This window comes from Lycorma delicatula, chromosome 1 (assembly GCF_047948215.1).
Source record: "Lycorma delicatula isolate Av1 chromosome 1, ASM4794821v1, whole genome shotgun sequence".
Classification (NCBI taxonomy): domain Eukaryota; kingdom Metazoa; phylum Arthropoda; class Insecta; order Hemiptera; family Fulgoridae; genus Lycorma; species Lycorma delicatula.
The window spans coordinates 140,091,930-140,114,385 of NC_134455.1; the positions used below are offsets into that span (position 1 = coordinate 140,091,930).

General features: G+C 28.8%; 1 protein-coding gene across 4 annotated transcripts in view; it reads left to right on the forward strand.

The window, feature by feature from the left end:
• Positions 1-22,456, forward strand: part of LOC142323194 (uncharacterized) — a 40,614-nt gene that overhangs the window by 11,640 nt on the left and 6,518 nt on the right. For 3 of the 4 annotated variants that reach the window (XR_012756045.1, XR_012756046.1, XR_012756047.1), the window contains one exon: positions 17,739-18,076. Coding sequence is in view for 1 of the 4 variants with exons in the window: in XM_075362513.1 (XP_075218628.1) it covers positions 18,244-21,246 (3,003 nt within the window). In the remaining 3 variants the exon portion in view is untranslated. Of the gene's footprint in view, positions 1-17,738; positions 18,077-18,174; positions 21,982-22,456 lie in introns of those variants that run through there. The other variant, XM_075362513.1, reaches the window with a different exon arrangement.

The following is a 22,456-nucleotide window of genomic DNA, read 5'->3' on the forward strand; positions in this document are numbered from 1 at the left end:
GATGTAGGTCCTTTTATACCGACTCCATTACGATGCTTTGGATGTCAACGATTTGGATATACTGCTGCGAGGTATACCAGAAAACGAATCTGCGTTTGTGCGTTTGATGCAATGAGCCATTGCATCCTGATTAACCATGCAGGAACCCACCTGTATTTGTCATGGACATCACTATGTGAAATCCCGAAATTATTCTACTTACAAGGAAGAAATAGCTATTCAGGAAGTCAAAACGATACAAAAGGTTAGCTATTTGGAAATTAGGAAGATTGTGATCAGCGGAAGGCCAAATTTTGCGACATATGAGAAGGTTGCTTCAAAGGATATAATATCAGAAATAGCACCGTCCTCGTAAATATGGTCGAACAAATAAATCATCAATCAAAAAATGAAGAGACGATCATCAAGAGGAAATAGTCCAAAGCTGACGCAGAAGAAAGCAGAAGTTTCCGTGGAAAAGAGCTCCGTAAAGCCTAAGTTTGAATCTACAACTAGTACACAAGTAAAGCCAAAAGAAGCAGTAACTGAGAGAAAAACTAAGCAACTACATCTAAAGTAAGAGTGCAGAAAGAAAAATCCTCATCGAGGGATCCGCAAAACCAGAAATTGATAATATTGGAAAAGGAGGATTTTAAACAACAACGGAGCCTCCGAAAGCACGGAAACCTTTAGCTGAAAGGGCGAGAACTTCGGTCGCCTCTGGATGAGTGCATCCAGGTTTGACTGTGATGTACTTCTGACCACACCATTGTAACCAGTGTCATCGATGCTGGCAGCAGGAGATCCTCCGAGACTTACGGGGGAGGATCTGAAGATTCCATCTCCGAGGTTGAGATACCTTGGAATTCGATATCGAGGTCTTTAGGAAGATGGAAAAAGAAGCAAAAAAGATGGCCTAAAGGGAAACCAAGGCGATAGAAATTAAGAAGAGATTGATTTTATGCTTCTATGAAGAATTTCTTATAATAAAGGTTGTGTTTTTATTTTTGAATAACAAGATTGTTTTAACATGTGTTTTTTGAACATTCTTTATTATAAGCGATCTGTGCGATGTTAAGTGGCAAGGGCCCTTTGCCATTATGTGTCATAGTGGCAAATGTGTTTACACATTGTGTGTTTAACACACATAATGCCATTATGTTTAACACTTTTTTTATATTACTGTTTTTAATATTTTGTAATGGTGGATAGCGTTTACTTATAGTGAATTTGATTGTGAATTTGTTTCGTAAGATAAGGTGTTTTTTAGTGGCAAGGACCATTTACACCCTTGCCATTTTGTGTTTCTTTTGAAGTTTTAATCTCGACTAGTCTGTTTATTAGATGATCTCTATTGACAACACTAGTCTACTGACTACGTCGCTCGTGTTTTTAACAAGGAAGGAAAAATATGTTTGCTTTTTTCTTTTTTTGATGTAGAAGGGGCTAATGACCATAGCAGTTGATGCCCCTAAAACTTAAAAAAAAACATAAATAAAAAAAAAATAATGCTTGAACTTAAACATGAATACATATATTAATATATAATACAATATAATATAATATATATAGTACAATTTAATCTCACTTTCTTGCATGACAACTCTAGATTTATTTCTAAGTCTTTGTGTGTGTGTGTGTGTGTGTGTGTGTGTGTGTGTGTGTGTGTGTGTGTGTGGGTGTGTGTGTGTGTGTGTATATGTGTATATATATATATATATATATATATATATATATATATATATAATTTAGTCTCTTTGAAAGGCTACATTTACATTACGCAAAAGCTTGCTTTCACAATAATATTTTACTTATCTATTTTTTACAAGTTGAAGTTATATCTTATACGATGTCAAGTCAAATAATACTGTAAAACCTACAGTTTTAATAAAACAATAAAATAATAATAAATAAGCCGTCTATATAATAATTTTGTTGCTTTGTAATTTAAGTAATGTAAAGTTTGACGGAAGTTTTGATTTATAATATTTTTTATAAGAAAAATTATTAACGTAAAAATCAGCTTCCTGATTTGTGAATTGTCTAGCCGTAAGTCAAAATTGAAAAAGATAAGCAAAATCAGCAATAAAAAATTATTTCAGTAATTAGGCTGTAATATTTTTTTTTTTTTTGCTTCAATAATTTAGTCATAACAAACATCTCATTTGCAGTACATTTTAATCAGTTCTGTAAAATATATCTATGTTTCTGTTTGTGTGTGTGTGTCTGCTGTAATATGAAACAACTAATTTGATTTTAACGAAATTTAATCGTCAATTTTTTATCAAATTTGAAAAAAGTAATCCAAAGTCTTAACCCTATTCGAATTATAGTATTATTTGTTTTATAATTTGAAATTATATTACCCCTTATCAATCTATGTGGTTTATTACGGTTTGATAGTTATTGTTTCCCAATATAAAACGGGTGAAATTTTTAAAGCCGTTAATTGAACCTCTGTACATTGTTAACTTTCAACAGTACTCTATTAAACTATTATAGTTTAGCTAAAAAAAACAACTTGAGTTTGAGCAGATATAATTTTTTTTAAAAGTAAAAAATTGTACCATTCTTCGTGAATATTTGTAAATACCGACATGAATAAAATATTTCATTTCAAAATTGTGTAAGTGAGATAAAAATACTAATAAACAGAGATTATTAAGAAATAGGAATGTAGCAATTAGGTAAGAGACTATCATCGCCATTAAAAAAAAAATAATAACAGAAACACCTGAGAACTTTTTTTCTAAGTCAGCAGCTTGTAATGATATTTTCACTCAAACATCCAGTAATTTTCGTAGGCATCCAAGGCATGAAAAATGTGATTTAAGTAGTAAACAAAAGAGTAATGCATTAAAAGTATGAATAAGAACATTGTTAAAGTAAAATAGTTAAAAGAATGAAGAACGAGTAGTAAAGTAACTGTCTTCAAACACGCCGCATTACTCCCTTGTATGCCTATTAATTACAAATACACGTTTTTGTAAAATGAAAAGTACAAAAAACTTTATTTCATTAATAACTTCTGATATTTTTTCATATTTTTTTATTTTATTTATTATTATTGAATTACTATTTATAGTAAAAAATGTTTTACAATCAGAGGTACAAGGAAGTAAAAAAGTAATAATACTGCTTTAATTCTTTAAATTTCAAATTTCTGAAGTTGATGCCAAATTTAAAACAGTTATCAACAACTTATTGACTCTTAATTTCGCACCGACTTCAAAAAGTCGAAATTTAAACAATTGAAACACTTTTTTACTTCCTTGTATGAAGTAAAGGAAGTATTGTAAACGCGAAAAATCTCGGTTTTCAGATTTCAATGGAAATATCCATTTTGATCATCTCTGAATCCATTTTGACCAGTTTCGGTGTGATGTCTGTACGTACGTATGTATGTATGTATCTACGTACGTACGTACGTACGTACGTATGTATCTCGCATAACTCAAAAACGATTAACCGTAGGATGTTGAAATTCAAAATTTCAACATCCTACATCCTGTTGTAACATCTAGTTGGGCAACGTCCTTTTTGATTGCAATCGATTGAAACAAGTGTCCAAAAATGCCAAAAGTCCCCCAAAAATGTAGATTTTGGGATTTTTATTAACTCCAGTAATAAGCTCTCATTGAGAGCTTTTCAACGATATATTATAAGTGGTACTTGTTTTCATTGGTTCCAGTGTTAATCGTATAGCCAAATAAAACTTTAATTAATGAAATATTTGTAGCTTACAAGGCACAACGGTTCAAATTAGACTTTTTTTAATTTTTTTTTTTTTTTTTTAATTTAAATATATTGATTTATAAATAATTATTAATCTCTGATTGTAAAAAGATTTTTACGATAAATAATAAGTCAATAATAATAATAAAAAAAAAGAAAAATGAAAAATATCAGAAGTTATAAATGAAATAAAATTTTATGTACTTTTCATTTAAAAAAAAAATGTGTATATGTAATTGAATAGGCGTACAAGGATGTTATGTGGTTCCCACATCAGCTTTTTTTTTTATTTAGGTGCTTTTTTAAAAAGATTTGTTTATTCTATTTCATATTTTTATTTTCTCGGATATATAAAATTATCACTAAGTTCGTTAGAACTTCGTCGGTAAGATGCAACGAAGTCAACGAACTACGTTTACAGTTCTAAACATGACCTAACCTAACAGTAAAATGAAAATGGTGAAAAACTAAGCGTGAAAACATTATATTTGAGTTCAGATAGATTAGTAATGAAGAATACTTTCAAAAAATACCTCGAATTTTGTTAGACAACTTTTTTTTCCATTTGATGAACCGCGGGACTCGAATATGTCATTTTATTCTAATGTTTAATGTACCTTTACGAATTGCGCCGCTAGATAGCAGTACTTGATAGTATTAGGTAGCGTTCAAAAACTTGATAATGTACTTGAAATAATAAAATTTAAAAGCAAATATACTACAGCTTATTTTAATAGTAAATGCTGTTATGTAAATGAAAGTAGTGAAGATGAAACAACTTTTTTAATGCCCATTACTTCTTTAAAAAAAAAATAAAAGTATTAGTTTACAAGAGATTATATTCGTTTTATTAAAAAAGGAATAAATAAAACAGAGATAAATTTAATTGGTAAAATCGAATTTAACGATAAAAATCGAGGGTTACACTTACAGAGTAATAAGTGCAATAATATTATATCACGGATGATCGTTGCAAAAAGGTCATTATACTAATTTTATTAAAAAAGGAAAAATATAGTATGAAGTGAATGATAATATGACTATAAAAAAAAAAAAAATAAAAAAAATAATGGCCGTGAAATTCAATTTGTACGTTCTAGAAATGCAATAAATTTTAATAATAAATCCATAAGATAACAGTAAATAATTCTTAAAAAAATAAAAGAATAATCTAACAAAACGCAATGATATCCAAAAAAAATTACAATGAAATTGTAAACCGTACGGTAAGAGTTTTGCAGATATCACTTCTTCCGCTCAAAAAACAAAAATTTCTGTAATATAATCAAAATTGTTTTTAACAAAACGATACTGATATCAAAAAAGGTAAGACCCTGCATTTCTATTATCAAAATTTGTCATGAATTTAGAATTTTCTTTAAAAAAAATACATGTTAAATATATGTAATAGACAATAAATGCACAATGATAGATAATAAACGATGTTTAAGTTTCCGTATACTAAAGCATACAAAAGAAAAATTTGTTACAAACCTCTTACCGGTCCGATTTCATTTATTAAACAACGAATACTCAGAATTGCATTATTTCTGTAAATGTGATATATATTATTCGTTTAATAAATGAAATCGGGCCGGTAAGAGTTTTGTGACAAATTTTTCTTTTTTTGCTTATTATACGGAACGCTAAAAGCATAAAAGTATAATAGCGTTAAAAGAAAGAATCTTTCTTTTAACGCCCGACATTATTTCTGTTCCGTAAAAATTTATCAAAAAAGAACCACAACATGCTCGCAAAAAATACACTGACTTCAGCCCGAGTGAAGCGCACGAATGCAGTGTACAAAGCAGCAACAAACCCGTTTAAGAATCGACTACCAGAACTCGATTATAAACTTATTCACCCTTCCCATCATAGCGATGGGAAGTATAGCACTTCCTTTATAAACTTCATAACAGTGAAAGAATGGAATTTCCCAGAATCCAGAAATAGCCAGTACAAAACTGTACATGGCTTACTACTGGATCTGGATTGTTTCTTATCACCCACTTTCACTTATTGTGAAGAAGAGGTCATTGCCTCTCAAAACTAATTGAACGATGTCGTTGTAAAATTCATTATTACAAACATATAGAACTAATGACCTCTTTTTTATTTTTTTCAACTTCCGGGACCATCATTAGGTATTACTTCAGAAGATGAGACGAATGGCAATTTCTGTAGAGTGAGAAAATACCATTCATGACTGGAATTCGAAGCCGGGACCTCCAGATGATAGGCCGGCAATACTAATGGCTTTAACATTTAATTTCTCTACCTGTATTTTAAAATAATTCTTTTTTTAATTACTCAGGGAACAAATTTATTTATCGAAAGAAGATAATTTGCTCGTTATAATAAACTTCTTACTTCGATATTAGCTCGTTAAAACAAACTTTCTATACATTAACAATAGGAAACCAACCATTTCTTATTACTTTTGCTCGTTACAATCAGATTCTCGTAACAAACGACCTCGTAATAAGCGAATTCTATTGTATTAATTAATTTCTAACAAAGTTATTATTTCTAACTGCTACTTAATTCAGATTATTACATAATACATGTTCGTTTAATATATGTGAGTATTATCGTTTGATATGAATTATTATGTTTATCATAATTTTTGGACATTGAATCCTTTTCCGTTACAATAAAAATGTGTAACATTTTTCTAATTTTAATTTTAAAAATTAGATTTTAAATTGATTTAAAATTTTAAAAATTATTTAAAAAAATTATGGTTTTAGTAAATCTCTAAGTCCTACCTACGCTAAGTTAATATAATTTATTTATTTCGTTTTTTGGCGGTTTTGTGGCATTTTTCAGTAATTAAAAAGTTAGTTTTTCCGCCATTTTGGGGTCTTACACATGAGTCACAAAATTGATATTTATATATTTTAAGCATTTTAGTAAACGTGTTACATTAGTGCGTTTGAACCAGCTTGATATCTTATAACGTTATTACGTAATAATTTTATTATAACATTTTTAATATTGGCGGCTGACCTGCCAGAATTGGCCGTCACCGTCGGTGAACATGACGCGGCATTAGTGTTTTTTTGTAATATTCTAATGATGCCTAATCCAAATCCAAAATCAAAATCCGAGATCAAAAGTGTTCGCATACATACTGAATTCAATAACGAACTGTTCGTTCGTTGAAAGTAGTACCTCTTTAAGTTTTTATTGGGAAAAAATGACAATGGGAACTCAAGATATTTAAAACTAGTATTGTGGGGATCAGTCAATTCAGCTTAAACGTACATACAGGTCGAATTAAGAACCTAATCCATTTTTTAAAGTGTGTTAATAGATTAACAAAATACAAAAGATTTTCTTTTAGTGTCTTACAATTCACAAGATTTAAAAATTCTGAAATACTCAGGTTTCAGTCGGAAATCATTCTCGTCTCTTTTTATTTCACTGTAATATTTATTTTATTTTGTCGTTATAAATTAAGAAAATATAAACATGTTTTACGAGGTACGTGCAGACGGATTTCGTTATTTTTAATATCGTTAAAATGAAGTTAACCGTAAATGATAGTCAATTTTCTTAAGAAGCGTTTTCATAAAATTTTTATTTCTTGTTCGAACAGAGATACAACGGAATAAAGCAACAATAAATTCTATAAAATTAACAATAAAACATTTACTCAAAGAATAATGTTTTTTCCTATTAAAATAGTATATTTTCAAACTTTTTTTTAAATAATCCAAACATTTTTATTATTAATTCACCATATTTATGATCGAAACTTGTTCGTTAGGAGTATGGAATGGAAATTTTATAGCGTTCAAATTTTGAGCATTGATTTGTAATTTTTTTATTTAAGTTGATTATATAAATGGTATAGCCTATTATTATTTTTGTCGAATAAATTAGCGGATGTATATGGCTTCACCCGGGTGATGATTTCTGTAGCCTCCTACTTCTATTACTACTTATACAGAAAAGCAGTAAAGATTATTACCCAAAAAAAATTATAAGCCAGATAGATGTAAAATACAATTTTAAGTAACTTTTAATTACACGCAGAAGGAGTTGGTCAAAAATGAAAAATAAAAAATGTTTCCAAAAAAAGTGACCTTTAATTTTTAATCTTGAATTTTTCCCTTATATTTTCAGAGTTAATCGTGAAAATAGCTTAAAATTTCAAAGCTAAAAAAATAATTCTACCAATTTAATTCAAAATTTTATATACTTTGATATCGCCGATTTAATTGTTTGTCTAAATTCATTCTTACTGAATGATTGATTAAATAAACGAGGCGTTTTCAAAAAAGGAATTCCGTCAGAAATATTTTATTTTGAAAATAGTAGTATTTTAGTCGTGATTAAGATGAATTTCAAATATCTTTAAAATTAATTCCGCTCGTGATTTATAACTAGGAATATCTGAAAGTGAGATTTTTTTTTAAGACCCGTGGAAAAGTAAATTTTTTTAAAACTAATTGCATCGTTAAAATGATAGTAAATTATGTTAAAATGATAAAATAGGTCGTTTCGACTTATTTGAGCTCAGAGAGAGGTAGTAAATGTTTTTAAAAAAATATTGCGTAAATGTGAAAAACAGCTACATTGTTAAAATTCTTTAATTTAGTAATGATACAAGAAATTAAAACCAATTAAGTTGCTTCTCATGTTTCAAGGTCATGTCAAAGTATATCCGAACGGCATTACGTCTCGGATAGCGTTCCTTTTATAACGCGACTATATTGCAGTTAAATTATATATTTTCTTTGGATTTTGAACCTTAACTTTTCGTATCATTTAATAAAATATTGAAACTAGTATTGTTTTTATCTCTGTTGTGTTTTTATTAACATAAGCATTTTTTTTTCAACTCTGTCGACAAAAATCTCTGTAAAACTAATATACGCACTCTTTTTCAATGGTTTTTTATGTTCGAAATTCTGTATAGGTCAAATTTAGTAACTGAAATTTGATACGCTTCTCGTAATTCAATCAAGCTGAAATTTTGCACACAGCTTTGGTTCTGATGATAATATAATATAGCATATTTAATATCGTTCTAAATCCAGTCTGATGGATATTGCGAAAACATTTCTTTGTTTACATACGGATAACAAATTATTTGTTTCGGTAATTTAGGGTTTGTGTGGCAGCGAAACGATTTCTTTACGATAACAAAATGGATTTTTTTATTATAACCTATCGTTACTAATTTGTTACTCTAAATTATCTGATTTTGTTACGACGGCAAACCGATTTGTTATCGTAAGTAAATGAAGTGTCTGTTCCTATACCAAAATCATTTGTCATCCCGTCATTTGTGATTTTAACAAAATCATTTTTATGCGTGTGAGGATAGTAAAGATTCTCGTGGGAACAAAAAATGAAACCAAAGAATACAAAACAAAAAGAAAGTGTAGCACAACGTAAAAGGCGGTTGGAAAAAGCACCTCAAAAATACCATGAAAAGCGAGCGAATGAAAATGAAAAGGCGAAGCGGGCGAGAGACTAAAGAGTAAAAAATAAATAAATTTCAAAAAAAATTATTTAAAACAATGGTTTTCTTTTAAAATGAAATTGCTCTAAAAAGTAGAAAATAATTTTTCAGTAATTATAAGATAATCAAAGTAATTTTCAACATTTGTAAAAAGAAAATCATTGTGCGCTCATAAAATATTATTGAAGAATTCGAATAGGTGTTCTATGAGATTCCATAAAGGTAAAAATGTGAACATAAATTATAATGATTAATCGGACAATGGTTTTCTTTTTACAAATGTTGACAATTATTTTCTTTTTAGAGAAATTTCGTTTTAAAAGAAAATCGCTGTTTTAACATATTTTTAAAAAATTAATTTATTTTTACTTCCTTGTACGTACGTATATATCTCGCATAACTCAAAAACGATTACCCGTAGGATGTTGAAATTTTTTATTTAGGACTGTTGTAACATCTAGTTGTGCACTTCCCTTTTTGATTGCAATCGACTGAACCAAAAGTGCCCAAAACAGCCTAAAATCCGAAACAATTTGGATATTGGACTTTTTATTAACTGCAGTAATAACTCCTCATTGAGAGATTTTCAATGATATATGATAAGTAATTGTTATTTTTATTGGTTCCAGCGTATAGCCAAATAAAATTTTAATTAATGAAATATTTCGATTTTACAAGGGGAAGGCACATTGGTTCGAATCCGACTTCATATGCATATTTTTTTTTTTAACTTTTTTCTTTATTTAAATATATTGATTTATTAACCTCTGATTGTAGAAAACTTTTACAATAAATAATAATTCAATAATAACAATAAAAAAATAAAATATAAAATAATCAGAAGTTATTAGTGAAAAAAATCCTATGTACTTTTCATTTTAATCAAACATTTTTTTACAGAGGTTAATAATTATTGATAAATCAATATATTTAAATTAAAAAAAGAAAGTTAAAAAAAACTGTATGTATATGAAGTCGGATTCGAACCGATGTGTGCATGGTTACGGATCCCGACACGTTCTCAATTACACCAGATAACTACTTGAGCGACGTAAAACAAAATTAGTATATAAACTAAAACAAAATTCTGATACAGACATCACAAAAAAATGTGATGCAAATGGTGTGCACCACAATGCAATTGTGTAACTGTCCACTTTATTAAAGAATTGGAGGACTGTAACTCACTTTCAAATGAAATAAGTTTAAATGAAATGCAGCAAAAAATGTGTGTATGTAATTTAATAGGCGTACAAGGAAGTCATCTGGTGTCCACATCAGATTTTTTATTTATAACTTTTAACCTACTCGAATTGATGTCCATGTTAAAAACCAAAAAATAGTCTAATAATAAGTAATATTTTCTCATTGTACTCGCCAAATTTAAACTTTTTTGGATCATTGATTTGTCTGTTATAGAATTAGTTCTATAAAATATTTTTTTTGTATTTCTCACAGTCGTAAAGTCGTCAGATAAAAATCTGATGTGGACACATATGACTTCCTTGTACGCTTATTAGATATATATATTTTTTTTACATAATTTTATTTTTTAATGTTGCATTATTATTTATTGTAAAGATTTTTTTTACAATCACAGGTTAGTAAATCAATATATTTAAATAATAAAAAAAAAGGTTAAAAAAAAGGAAATGAAGTCGGATTCTCGTCGATGTGCCCTCTCCTTGTAAGATCCAAATATTTCATTAATTAAAATTTTATTGGGCTTCAATTCTGAAACCAATGAAAATAAGTACCACTTATATCATTAAAAGCTCTCAATGAGGGATTATTACTGCAGTTAGAAAAAGTCCAAAATCTAAATTTGTTGGATTTTGGGCTTTTTCTGGACACTTTTGGTTCAGTCGATTGCAATCAAAAGGGGACTTGCAGAACTAGATGGACATACGTACCTACATACATACGTACGTACAGACGTCACGCCGAAATTAGTCAAAATGGATTCAGGAATGCTCAAAATGGATATTTTTGTTGAAATCTGAACTCGGAAATTTTTCGTGATTACAATAAGAAATCTTTCGTGATTTCTTGTACTTCGTACAAGGAAGTAAAAAAGCTGTTATAAGACATTCATTAATTCAATTTACGAGAACCTTTTGTTAAAATGTGTGAAAATACTGAAACTGTATACAATAGGAAAAAGAAATGCGAAAAAATAGGATTTTTAAAAAAATATTATTGTTATGAATAACTTAAACATTAAATTCATTAGCAAAGAGATAACATTGATGAGTAGCTTTTTACCATTTACAACTTTTATAGAATGCTTGTCGCAGCGGTACGATACTTCCTTAAATATGGTTTAATAATTATATCAAAATAGAGATACAATCAAACATACTACTTATAACAAATAATCATCTTTACACCATATTTAAATAAATTATAATTTTTAATAACATTTTTTATTTTATTCTAGATTTTTGTAAAGTGGCATGTTGTAAATAAAATATTATTAAATTTATTTACAATAGAATTCAAAATTATTTTATGATATACTACACTAACAAAAAAAAAAAACAGAAAAGACTAGTCCAAGCTTAAAGCACTTTCTATTATATTTATCAATGTTTATTGATTATTCTTATTGAAATTACTTAATAAAATTATATGTTATGCCAGTTTTATCAAACTGGCATAAAATATTTATGCCATAATATTTATGTTGTATAAAATAATTGTTAAGTTACTGAACTAAGTTATTTATCACTTAATATGATGAAAAATGTTTTTAAAAAGGAAAATTGAAAAAAATATCAAGAGTATTATAGACTTTATTATAATAATATGTGAAACCATTATGTTGTTATAACATCAATGAGTTAATTGAAATACACTGAAAAATATTGGGAGTGCATTTCCTAATTAAAAATAAATGAAATGCTTATAAATATACAATCATTTTGCTTTCCGTATGTCTGTCTTTTTCCAATAAAAACTGAGAAGTTCTAAGGCACTTTTAGTAACTTTTAAGTTTATAAATAATATGAAAATTTGTTATTTTATACAAAAATAGAGCCCCATATTAATCTCAGAACAATTAAGTCTCAATAATTGTGTGTGCTTTTTTCTTATTTTTTGTTTATTTTTTTATAGCTTCAGCATTTTATTATGAACAAAAAAGCAACTGATTTGTTCAAATAAAATTTCAAGTAACCGAATTATGGACAAAATTTGAAATTAAATGATTAAGCATTCAAATTTCAACAGAAAAATATTTCAGTCTAAAGACTTAATAGTGTGTCAGTTTTCATATCCTCCATTAATAATAAATATAAAAAATTAGTAAAACTAATTTTGAAATTTAAATTGTTTTTGGAAGCTAAGTGTTTATAAATGACAAATTGAAGTCCATTTAATATAGTTATCATTAATAAATAAATGCATTACATAATACTGGGTAGGTATCATAATTTTTTCTTTAATTTTGATAGATGAATGTTAATTGTTAACTAATAATCACTATCTGTTAGAAAAACTGTTACTAAAACTAATAAAAATATTGCAAATAATATATTTTCCTGAATGTGTAATAATTTTTAAAAGTTGCATTAAACACAAATCTACAATAAGTGTCCAAGATGTCCACTAGTTAAAGCACTGGAAGTATCAACACCCTTACAGATATACCAGTTTGATTTCAAATGATTTCACAGGTTTAAAAAATATATTGGCATAACTCTCATGTGACCTCCACAAATAAAAGCCAATAGTAATAGGATCAGGCAAGTAATCTTCAAATAATCTTCAGGCAAGTAACATTCTACTGGCCCTCCTCTTGTTATTCAACTTTCACCAATTATGTTGTTCAGAAGCTTTCTTACAAAAATGGTTAAATCTGGTGAAGCTCCATTATACATGAGTCATAATGTAATATATATACATATTTCTCAAAAGATCTAGAATAACGTTTGATTAGAAATAACTAGAGATGTCATTAACCCATTATGACCAGGGGGTTTAATATCAGGACCTACAATATGAGCCTCCTCATAAACTTTTAACTTTTGTTGGTGTCTCCTCATTAACTTTTATGACATAGCTTAAACTTAAGCTATGCCATAAGGGCCACTTAAGTTTGTTTAAGAAATGTTTTACCATCTGTATTAAAACTTGCCTCATCATAGAATATCAGTGAAGGATTTACTGTTTCTGGAGAAACCAACTTAATTAATTTTGGGAAGTCAGCACGTATGTAGGCTTAACAGATTAGCATTATTGATTAATACATGTATAAAATGGGTAAAATCAAACAACTTATTCATTATTAATACTTTTGCTTTCAAGCAGAAAACACTCAGAGGTATCCAATACTGAGTAAATTACAAAATGTAAAAAAAATATATTTTTACATAACCTTCACTTGTAAAAACAGCTGTTTGCACAGATTTTAACAACATATCAACTGTTATATTTTTTATTTTAGTTTTTGAAATGTATACTAATACTGATAAAACTCATGATGTTGACATAATAACAAGCAGTGGAAATAGAGACCACACTATATCCAAAATAATTGACAGGATATCCTGAAAGTTGGTGAGATTAAAGATAACTTTCTATTTTATTAACGTAAAAATATAATATTTTCCTGATATTCAAATGACAATGACAAATTTCCTGCCATCTGAATGTGTTCTAGAAAAATAATATATAAAATACGTGCAATTTGGTATATTAGATTATTTATTATTTTTTTTTTACAATGATCATTGTAAAAATAACTGCTCAAACTCCAGCAACTTATCTCATTTTCTATTTATCATTTATTCTTAATCTCAGACATGAATTTATCTCTCTGTATGTTAATATGAAGAATGAAATGTATGAGATGACATTTGCTAATAAAAATAATACTGATGATAATAAAACCAGTAAATACCTATTAACTAATAAAAATTATGCACTTAAAAGTAGATATCCAGCGGAGTTAAAATGTAATCAAAACATGAGATTTTATAAATTCCACATCACATTATATTTTAATGGTTAGTATTCAATTTAAATACTGGAGTAATTTCCATAAAATTACTGTCCTTTTTTAAATGTTATAAAGATAACTGTGTCAAGATCTGTTTTTAAATGGTCTGTGTATGTTACAGATGAGCTTATTTATCATAACAATATTGAAGGTTGCCCTGAAAATTAAATTTATCCATCTATCTGTATGGGAAACTGTAAAAAACTGAATAAATGATTAATACTAAAAACCAATTAAAAAAAATATAACTCTATTCAAATAATACTGATAAGAAATTTTAATTGAATTTGATGGAAAATCAAACTACAATATATGACGATGATGATGATGACAATATTATGTATTTAAAAATAAAAAAATAAATAAATACTGATTCAGATCATAAATTAATAATGCATAACATAAATCACATCAGGTCTGCTACTCCAGGATAAGAAAAATAAACAGCTCTGGCATTTGCCTGGAAGGATCAAGGAAAACCATTGAAACACCCTGAGCAGAGCAACATTGCAAAGTTCAAATAAAAAAAATAAATAAATAAGTGTCCATATTAATTCAGGAATATAACAATTTTACAAAATTTAGTATAAGATCTAAATAAAATGTAATGTATTATTAATGTAGTATTATTTTATGAAATAGTTGTAGTATTTTAGAAATAGTAGCAAATAAAACAATCAGTATATGAAATTGGTAAATAATAAGGTAAGAATTTTAAAAGCATTAATTATTAAATATTTAAATGTATAAAATATATGTAAAAAAAAATTAAGAAATTCTGCTTTATCCATTTATTAGCTATTATTTAAAATTAATCATTTAATGTTGTTTTTACCAGAATCATTAAGAAAGTTTTTGGCCTGACATAGAGATAGTGCAAATATGACCAAATAACTATGATTTTGTTGACTATGATCTTTTAAATGATATGCTGAAAATTTTCAGATGATTTCTTTAGTTGCTTGTTGATGGTGATGAAGTAAAGCCCAAACAAGTTTTGACATTTTCTGAAAAATTGAATAAAATTGAAGTTTGAGCTGTTATAACTTTGTTTTGAAATGTTTAATTCCAACAAATATAAAAACAGAAAAAGTTCCACTTTAAAGGGTTCTTCCCATTAGTTTTTGAGTAAAAACTGAGTTGCTGAATTTAAATGTGGTCATACATCCATTCAAAATGGTGTACACTTTGAATGGCCAAAAAACGCTATAACCAATGAAATTGTCACAAAAATCCATAAATGATTGCTGACTGAAAGTATGCAAATATCTTAACAAACCGTGTCCACTACATATCGCACGGTGTTTGGATATGAAAAAGTTTTCTGCTTGATGGCTGCCACGTTTACAAACAGTCAACCAAAGAAACTTTTGACTGAACACTTCTCAAGGTAATTTAGACTTGTTGAAATGTGATTCTGCATTTAAATAATCTTGTTCAGAGGGTCTAAAAGACAATATGCGGTAAAGCCCATCAGGGCTAGGAACAGAGGGGGTGGTGTGGCGACCAGGATCACCACAAGAATGTCTTATCCTATGTGGGGGGGTGGGGGGGTCAGGATTTAAATAATCATGATATTTTTTAGCAGTCAATAAAATATGGATTCACCATTACACACGACAGGCCAAAGAGTGGGTGGGAGCAGGTGAAATTACACCAAAGAAAGCAAAAATGGCTCTATCTGCAGGAAAAGTCATGGCTACTGTTTTTTGGGGGTGTGGAGCTCTTAGACTATCTGGAAAAGCCAGGGCCATCATCACGGTATATTACACTTCACTACTGTACTGACTGAAAGATGTTATTCAGTCTAAACATCCACATCTAGCCAAAAAGAAAGTACTCTTTCACCATGATAATGGGCTTGTTCTCAAGTCTCAGGTTATTGCGGCAAAACTCTATAAGCTATGCTTCAAAGTGTTTCCATATGCATCATATTCATCAAATTTGGCTCCCAGTGATTATGTCCTCCTCCCAAATCTGAAGAAATTGCTCTTTGGCAAATATTCCCTTCAAATGACAAAGTCAAAGCTAAACAACCACTTATTTTGCAACCACTTGATTTGGACAAATAGCACTACACTGAAAGTATTAAATATTTGAAAAGTCGTTGGCCTAAGCAGGGGTGTCCAAAGCTTTTAATCTAAGGGCCAAACTGACTCCTCCACTAAGTCCCAAGGGCCAAGACATAGCTAGCTTATCATACCAACATACTGTAGTTTTGAATTACGCGCAAAATTTTGTTTCGGGACTAGCCGATGAATGAGATATTTATGGCGCAGGGCACGTGGGTGGACTCCGCTCGGTTCGTAATTTCGGTTGGTACTTACGGGCAAGTGTCAAGAACATTTCATTGCAGCAGAGATAGCCGATGCGCGTGCTGTGTGTTACGTATTGTTACGATTTCTTCGACCATGCTAAATGTATAGTAGTGACATCTTGCAAAGATGAGTTAGAGAAGTTAAGTGCAGGACGTAGCAAAGCTACAGCAGTCCAGCGTCTGAAAAGCTAAATATAATGCGACTAGTGGGTTTTGTGACTATAGTTTCTTAGTGAAAATACTGTGTATTTAATTGTGAGTGTTTAATTTACTTAAAAATGTCTTAAGATAAATCCAGTCCATTTTGTTTACTCAGAACACCTGGTCTTAATAGTATTAATTGGCATTATTTTGATTTGAAGTTACGTCCCTTTTGTATGGATTTGTATAAATATGGAAAAGAAATGAAAGTTAGATAATGAGTGCAGAACATTTAAAAAGCAATCAGGATATCCATATTTCATGATTGAGTCAAGTAATAAGGCAATCTGTACAATTTGCAATGAAACAATATCAGTCCTCAAAGAATACAATATAAAACGTCATTATGAGACTAAACATTATCAGAATTAATCCAAATCTACAGGTCCCCTACGATTAGAAAAACTATGAATCTTTCAAACGCGGGTTAAAATCTCAGCAATTGTCGTTTAAGAAAGTAACTGTTGAACTAGAAGCAGCAACTCGTGCTAGTTTCACGTGGCTCATCCAATAGCAGAATATGGGAAACCATTTACTGACGGCGAATTAATTAAGGATTGCTGCAGCAGAAGAAATGTGTCCAGAAAAAGCTAATTTACTTAAAAACATCAGTTTGTCGGCAAACACTGTGGCTCAAAGAGTAGATGATATTGCAGAAAATATATTAACTCGATTATCTGACAAAAATCGACCTTAGAGTGGTTCTCTCTAGCCCCGGATGAGTCAACAGATGTTTCAGATACTGCTCAGGTGATACTTTTTATTCAAGGAATAGATAAAAATTATAAAGCGTATATTATAAGCGTTCACGGCACGACCCTGGAGAAGATATTTTTAAAGGAGTTGAAAATGTTCGGAAAAACCATCTTCAGGAGAAAAACTTGAAATGTATCACTACTGATGGTGGAAAAAATAAAGGTGTCATTGCTCTCGTATCAAAGGCCGTAGAAAATGACAGTGCCATTCAAACATGCCACTCACATATTTACATATAACTATTATTCCCTACTTTCTTTTTTGTTTTTTAGGTGCTTGGATCATGAAACATCAAGAAATGCAAAGAATCATTTTCCATTTGTAGCATATGAAATGCCATGTCTGACTGGGATTCAAACCCAGGACCTCCGGATGAAAGGCCAAGGTGCTACCACTCGTGCCACAAAGGCTGTCAAAGGAAAGTAAAGATCTGAAATGAAAGTACCTAACTGATAATGTGCAAAGCATACTAGACTATAAATAATTTCCTAAATTAAATTAACTGATTTATTTATCTCATAAATTTTTCATTTTTTTTATATTGATAATAATCAATATATTCTTCTGTTGCTGAAAATGCATCTGAACCACTTTCTGTTACAGAGGTTAAGTAAGTATTTAACACTTAAGAATATGCCCTTATTCATTATTCTATTTATAGTTACAACTAACATTCTTGAGATTGATTTTTTATTTTTTTATTTTCAGATTTCAAACTAGCTTAATTAGAATGAACTTGACTTTATTATAAACATTCTTTTAAAGACATATGTAAAGATGAATTACAATAGTCTTGTTAAAGACATTATTAATAATGATGTTAGAAAGGTAAAGAAATTATTGAATGATAATGTAAATGAAATGAAATTGATAATGACAAATTTTAAAATATATTATTTATTTTACAAAGCAGAGAGTGAAGAAATGATTACTGTTTTATTAAATTACATCAAGAGTAAAAATGTTTTTGATGTATCTCAAATTTTAACATCAATTATTAATTGTGCTATCATTAATGGAGTAGATATTAAAATGATACAGGAAATGATCAGTGTAGGTGGAAATATTAATGATCGTGATGTAAGAGGTGTATCACCATTATTACAATCAATAAAAAGTAAGAGAAATGTAAGTTTTTTAAAAGAGATTTTAAATATGGGAGCAAATGTTAATGAAATATGTGATGAACATAAAAACACAATATTACATTTATCAGTTGATAACTTTTGTGATAATGATGATTTGACAACAATTAAATTATTGTTAGATTACGGTGCAGATGTTAATGCAAGAAATTTGTTTAAAGAAATACCTTTAAAAAAAGCAGTATCAGTGGTGAATGAAGATTTGTGGTTTGAACTTATAAGTAGAGGATCTAATATCAATGAAATTAAAGGATTTGCTTGCAATTTTGGTGTCTTAACTTACGCATTAGCTAAACAAAGCAGAAGTAAAGATCTTTTACAGGAACTTATAGATAATGGAGCCGATGTAAATTCAGTTGATTTAGATGGTTATACTCCACTTCTTTTAGCACTGAAGAATAACTGTAGTGTCGATTGTATCATTCTGCTTATTGAGAACAATGCAGATGTTAATAAGTCAAGTAAGTGTAGGTATACTACACCACTGTTAATGGCTATGGAGCTTAGACGAGATAAGGAAATTGTGTTAGCTCTTATTAATAATGGTGCAGATGTTAATGTAGTCGATGAATATGGAATGTCACCATTGATGTATGCAATAAGTCACAATGATTATAAAGATATAATTGAACATTTGATAACTAAAGGAGGTAACATCAATAGACATTATTTTGATGGTTCACCTTTAATGCTTGCGATGAAAAGAAATGATACAGAAATCATCAGTAGGCTAATTAACTCAGGAGCTGATATAAATGTTAGAGATAAGCATGGTAACAATCCTGTGTTTTATTCTATTATATATGGTAACGATCAGGAAATAATTAATCTACTTATTGATAAAGGTGCGGATGTAAATAAAATAAACAAGCATTATAATCAAAGATGGTTCAGTATAGATTTGAAAAAAAATGACCGGAATGAATACATTTTTAAACTTATTCCTAACAGAAGCAGTCTTAATGTAAAAGATCATCAAGGTAAAACATTTTTAATATATGCTATAGAATTAAATATGAATAAAAATATTATACTTGATATTATTTCTAAGGATGCAAACATTAATGTGGTTGATAACAAAGGATTCACTCCATTAATTTATGCTATAAATAATCAATGTGATTTTGATGTCATTATTAATCTTTTAGAACATGGGGCCAATGTAAATCTCAGCGATAAAGAAGGAACATCACCTTTAATCCATGCCTTTCATTCTAGTAATTATAAGGAACTAATAAAAATATTTTATAATTATGGAGCCGATATAAATGCTTGCGATGGAAATGGTAGAACCCTTCTAACTCATGTCCTACAACATGTGAATGACAAAGAACTGGTTGATTTTCTTATTGAAAATGGAGCTGACATTAATGCAGGTGACAATAAAGGATTATCGCCTTTAATGTATGCTGTTATACATTATAAAGAATGTAATGAAGAAACTATAATTAGATTAGTTAAAAATAATGCAAATGTTAATGCTGTTGATGAAGATGGTGGTACTGCTTTATTTTATGCATTATTAACTGGATCTAAGAAATATGATAAAATAATTCAAATGCTTTTTGATCATGGTGCAATCATTTTTAAATGTGCAACAGATAATGCTAAACTCTACAACCACTTAATACTGGCTGTGAATATGAGAAGGGATGTAGAAATAATAATTGAATTATGTTCCAAAATAGTTACCTATCTAGTAAATGAAGTTCATATAACATTTCTAAATCATCTCTTTCATTTATCTAAATATAAAGAATTAGCTCGATTGCTGGTCCGTGACTGTGTCATTACATTAAATAAAGATGCTAATTGTTTCAATAATATTGTTATTAATGTTGTTGATACAGACTTTATTGAATTATTAGTTCAGTCTGGTTTTGATATTAATAACCTAGATAGTCAAGGAAAAACACCATTAATGAATGCTGTAATTTTGAAAAAGAATGTTAAATATATCAAAGCATTGTTAGAAAATGGTGGAAATTCAAAATGTACGGATAATAATTTAAATACAATTCTACATTTTGCTACTTCAGAAAATGTTATTAATACATTAATTGTGTATGGTGATGTTGATGTTACAGCTAAAAATATTTTCGATGAAACACCATTACAATTTATGTTCCAACCGCATAGTTCTGCTCTTTCTTCTGTTATTAAAACACTTATTATGTATTCAGTTTTAACATTCCCTGAAGAATTAAATATATATAAAACCTCATTAAGATTTTATAACCTTTTTATTGATAACTGTAAACTTGAATTAGATAAGATGGAATTTAAATACATAGTAGGCAATATATCATTTTATAAATTTTGTTGTAAACTGTCAAAGGATGAAATGGATCTAATTTCAGACTCTGAATACTTGTTTGATAATATTACAATTAAAGAACTTTTTCCAATTTATTCTAATTTCATTATTATGAAAATTGAAAAGTGCAAAATTGATAGCAGAAGAAAGATATTAATGAATAATTTAGGCAGATTGGCTGTGATAAATAGTGTCAGCAGATCAAATTATATTATTGAAAGTTTTGTTCTTGATTCTGGTACCTTGCATTATATTTCTAAATATTTACACTACAGACATATTGTTAATTTATTTCTTGCTTCTACACAAATATTATAAATTATAATTTATAATGCATATAAAATACTTGTATACTGTATGCATTTTGTATAATTGAATCATATATATGTACTGTATGTGTACAAGTATGAAAACGTATCAAAGCAGTATATCAAGAGTACACAGCCATCTCATTTCTAGCTACATAAGCTGAAAAAATTCTCTTTAGAATTTTTTTTGCACACAGTTTCTTTTAATAAAATATATGTTGCCCTACTATAAATCATATTATTTTTATAATAAAATATATAGCTAAATTAGTAAAAATTATAGTTGTTTAGATGAAATAAAATGGTCATGTTGTTTGTCAAAAATATTAACAACTTCATTCTGTTATTGCATATCTCATCATAAGTGCGAATGCAACTTTTTTTTTTATTTATGCTGCTGGAATTGTAAATTAACATGTACCAAGTTTTATCCATAATTTTCTTAAAACATATAAGGATATCACACTTTGAAAACTTATTTTACACATGCGCGAGACCACCTCAGCAAAGGTTAATTGTACACGTTTAACAAATGCGCTCTTTTATTTTCAAATTACACCTTAATGTATTTTTTGTTATATTTTCATTGTATGATAATAAATTTGATGTTTTAGTTCAGAGCTATTAGGAAAATTTTTACAAAAAAAAGAAGTAATTTTATAAATAACAGTATTTATTTATACACACTAAAAATAACTAAATTTAACCATTTGGTTAGTAGTTCTTTTAATATTGTTACCGCCATTTCCCATTTTCTGCTTCCCAAGCCTTCCTATCCTGGGTCACTTTGTTCAACAAACCACGCTCTTCCATAGTCTTCAGCACATCATGACCACACATCCTCTGTGGCCTTCCTCTCTTTCTTCTATTTGATGGCTTCCATTCCCAAACTTGACAAAGCAATCTGTTTGGACCCATCCTGCATATATGACCATACCATAGTAGCTGTTTAACTGCTACATTCTCTATCAAAGATGATGTGACCTTCATAATTTCTCTTACTCTAGCACTTCTGACTCTATCCATCAACTTGGCAATATTTCTGCAGCTGTCAGTCTCTGTTTCATCATTTCATGAAGAGTCCATAGTCCATCTGAACTACGGACTCTACATGCTTGTACTATGGACTCACTGCTTTTAACTAAAGTTTTAAAAATATTATGTTTTTTTTTTATTGAGATAAAGTTATTCCACAAAACCAAATGCAAGCTTCTTACAGT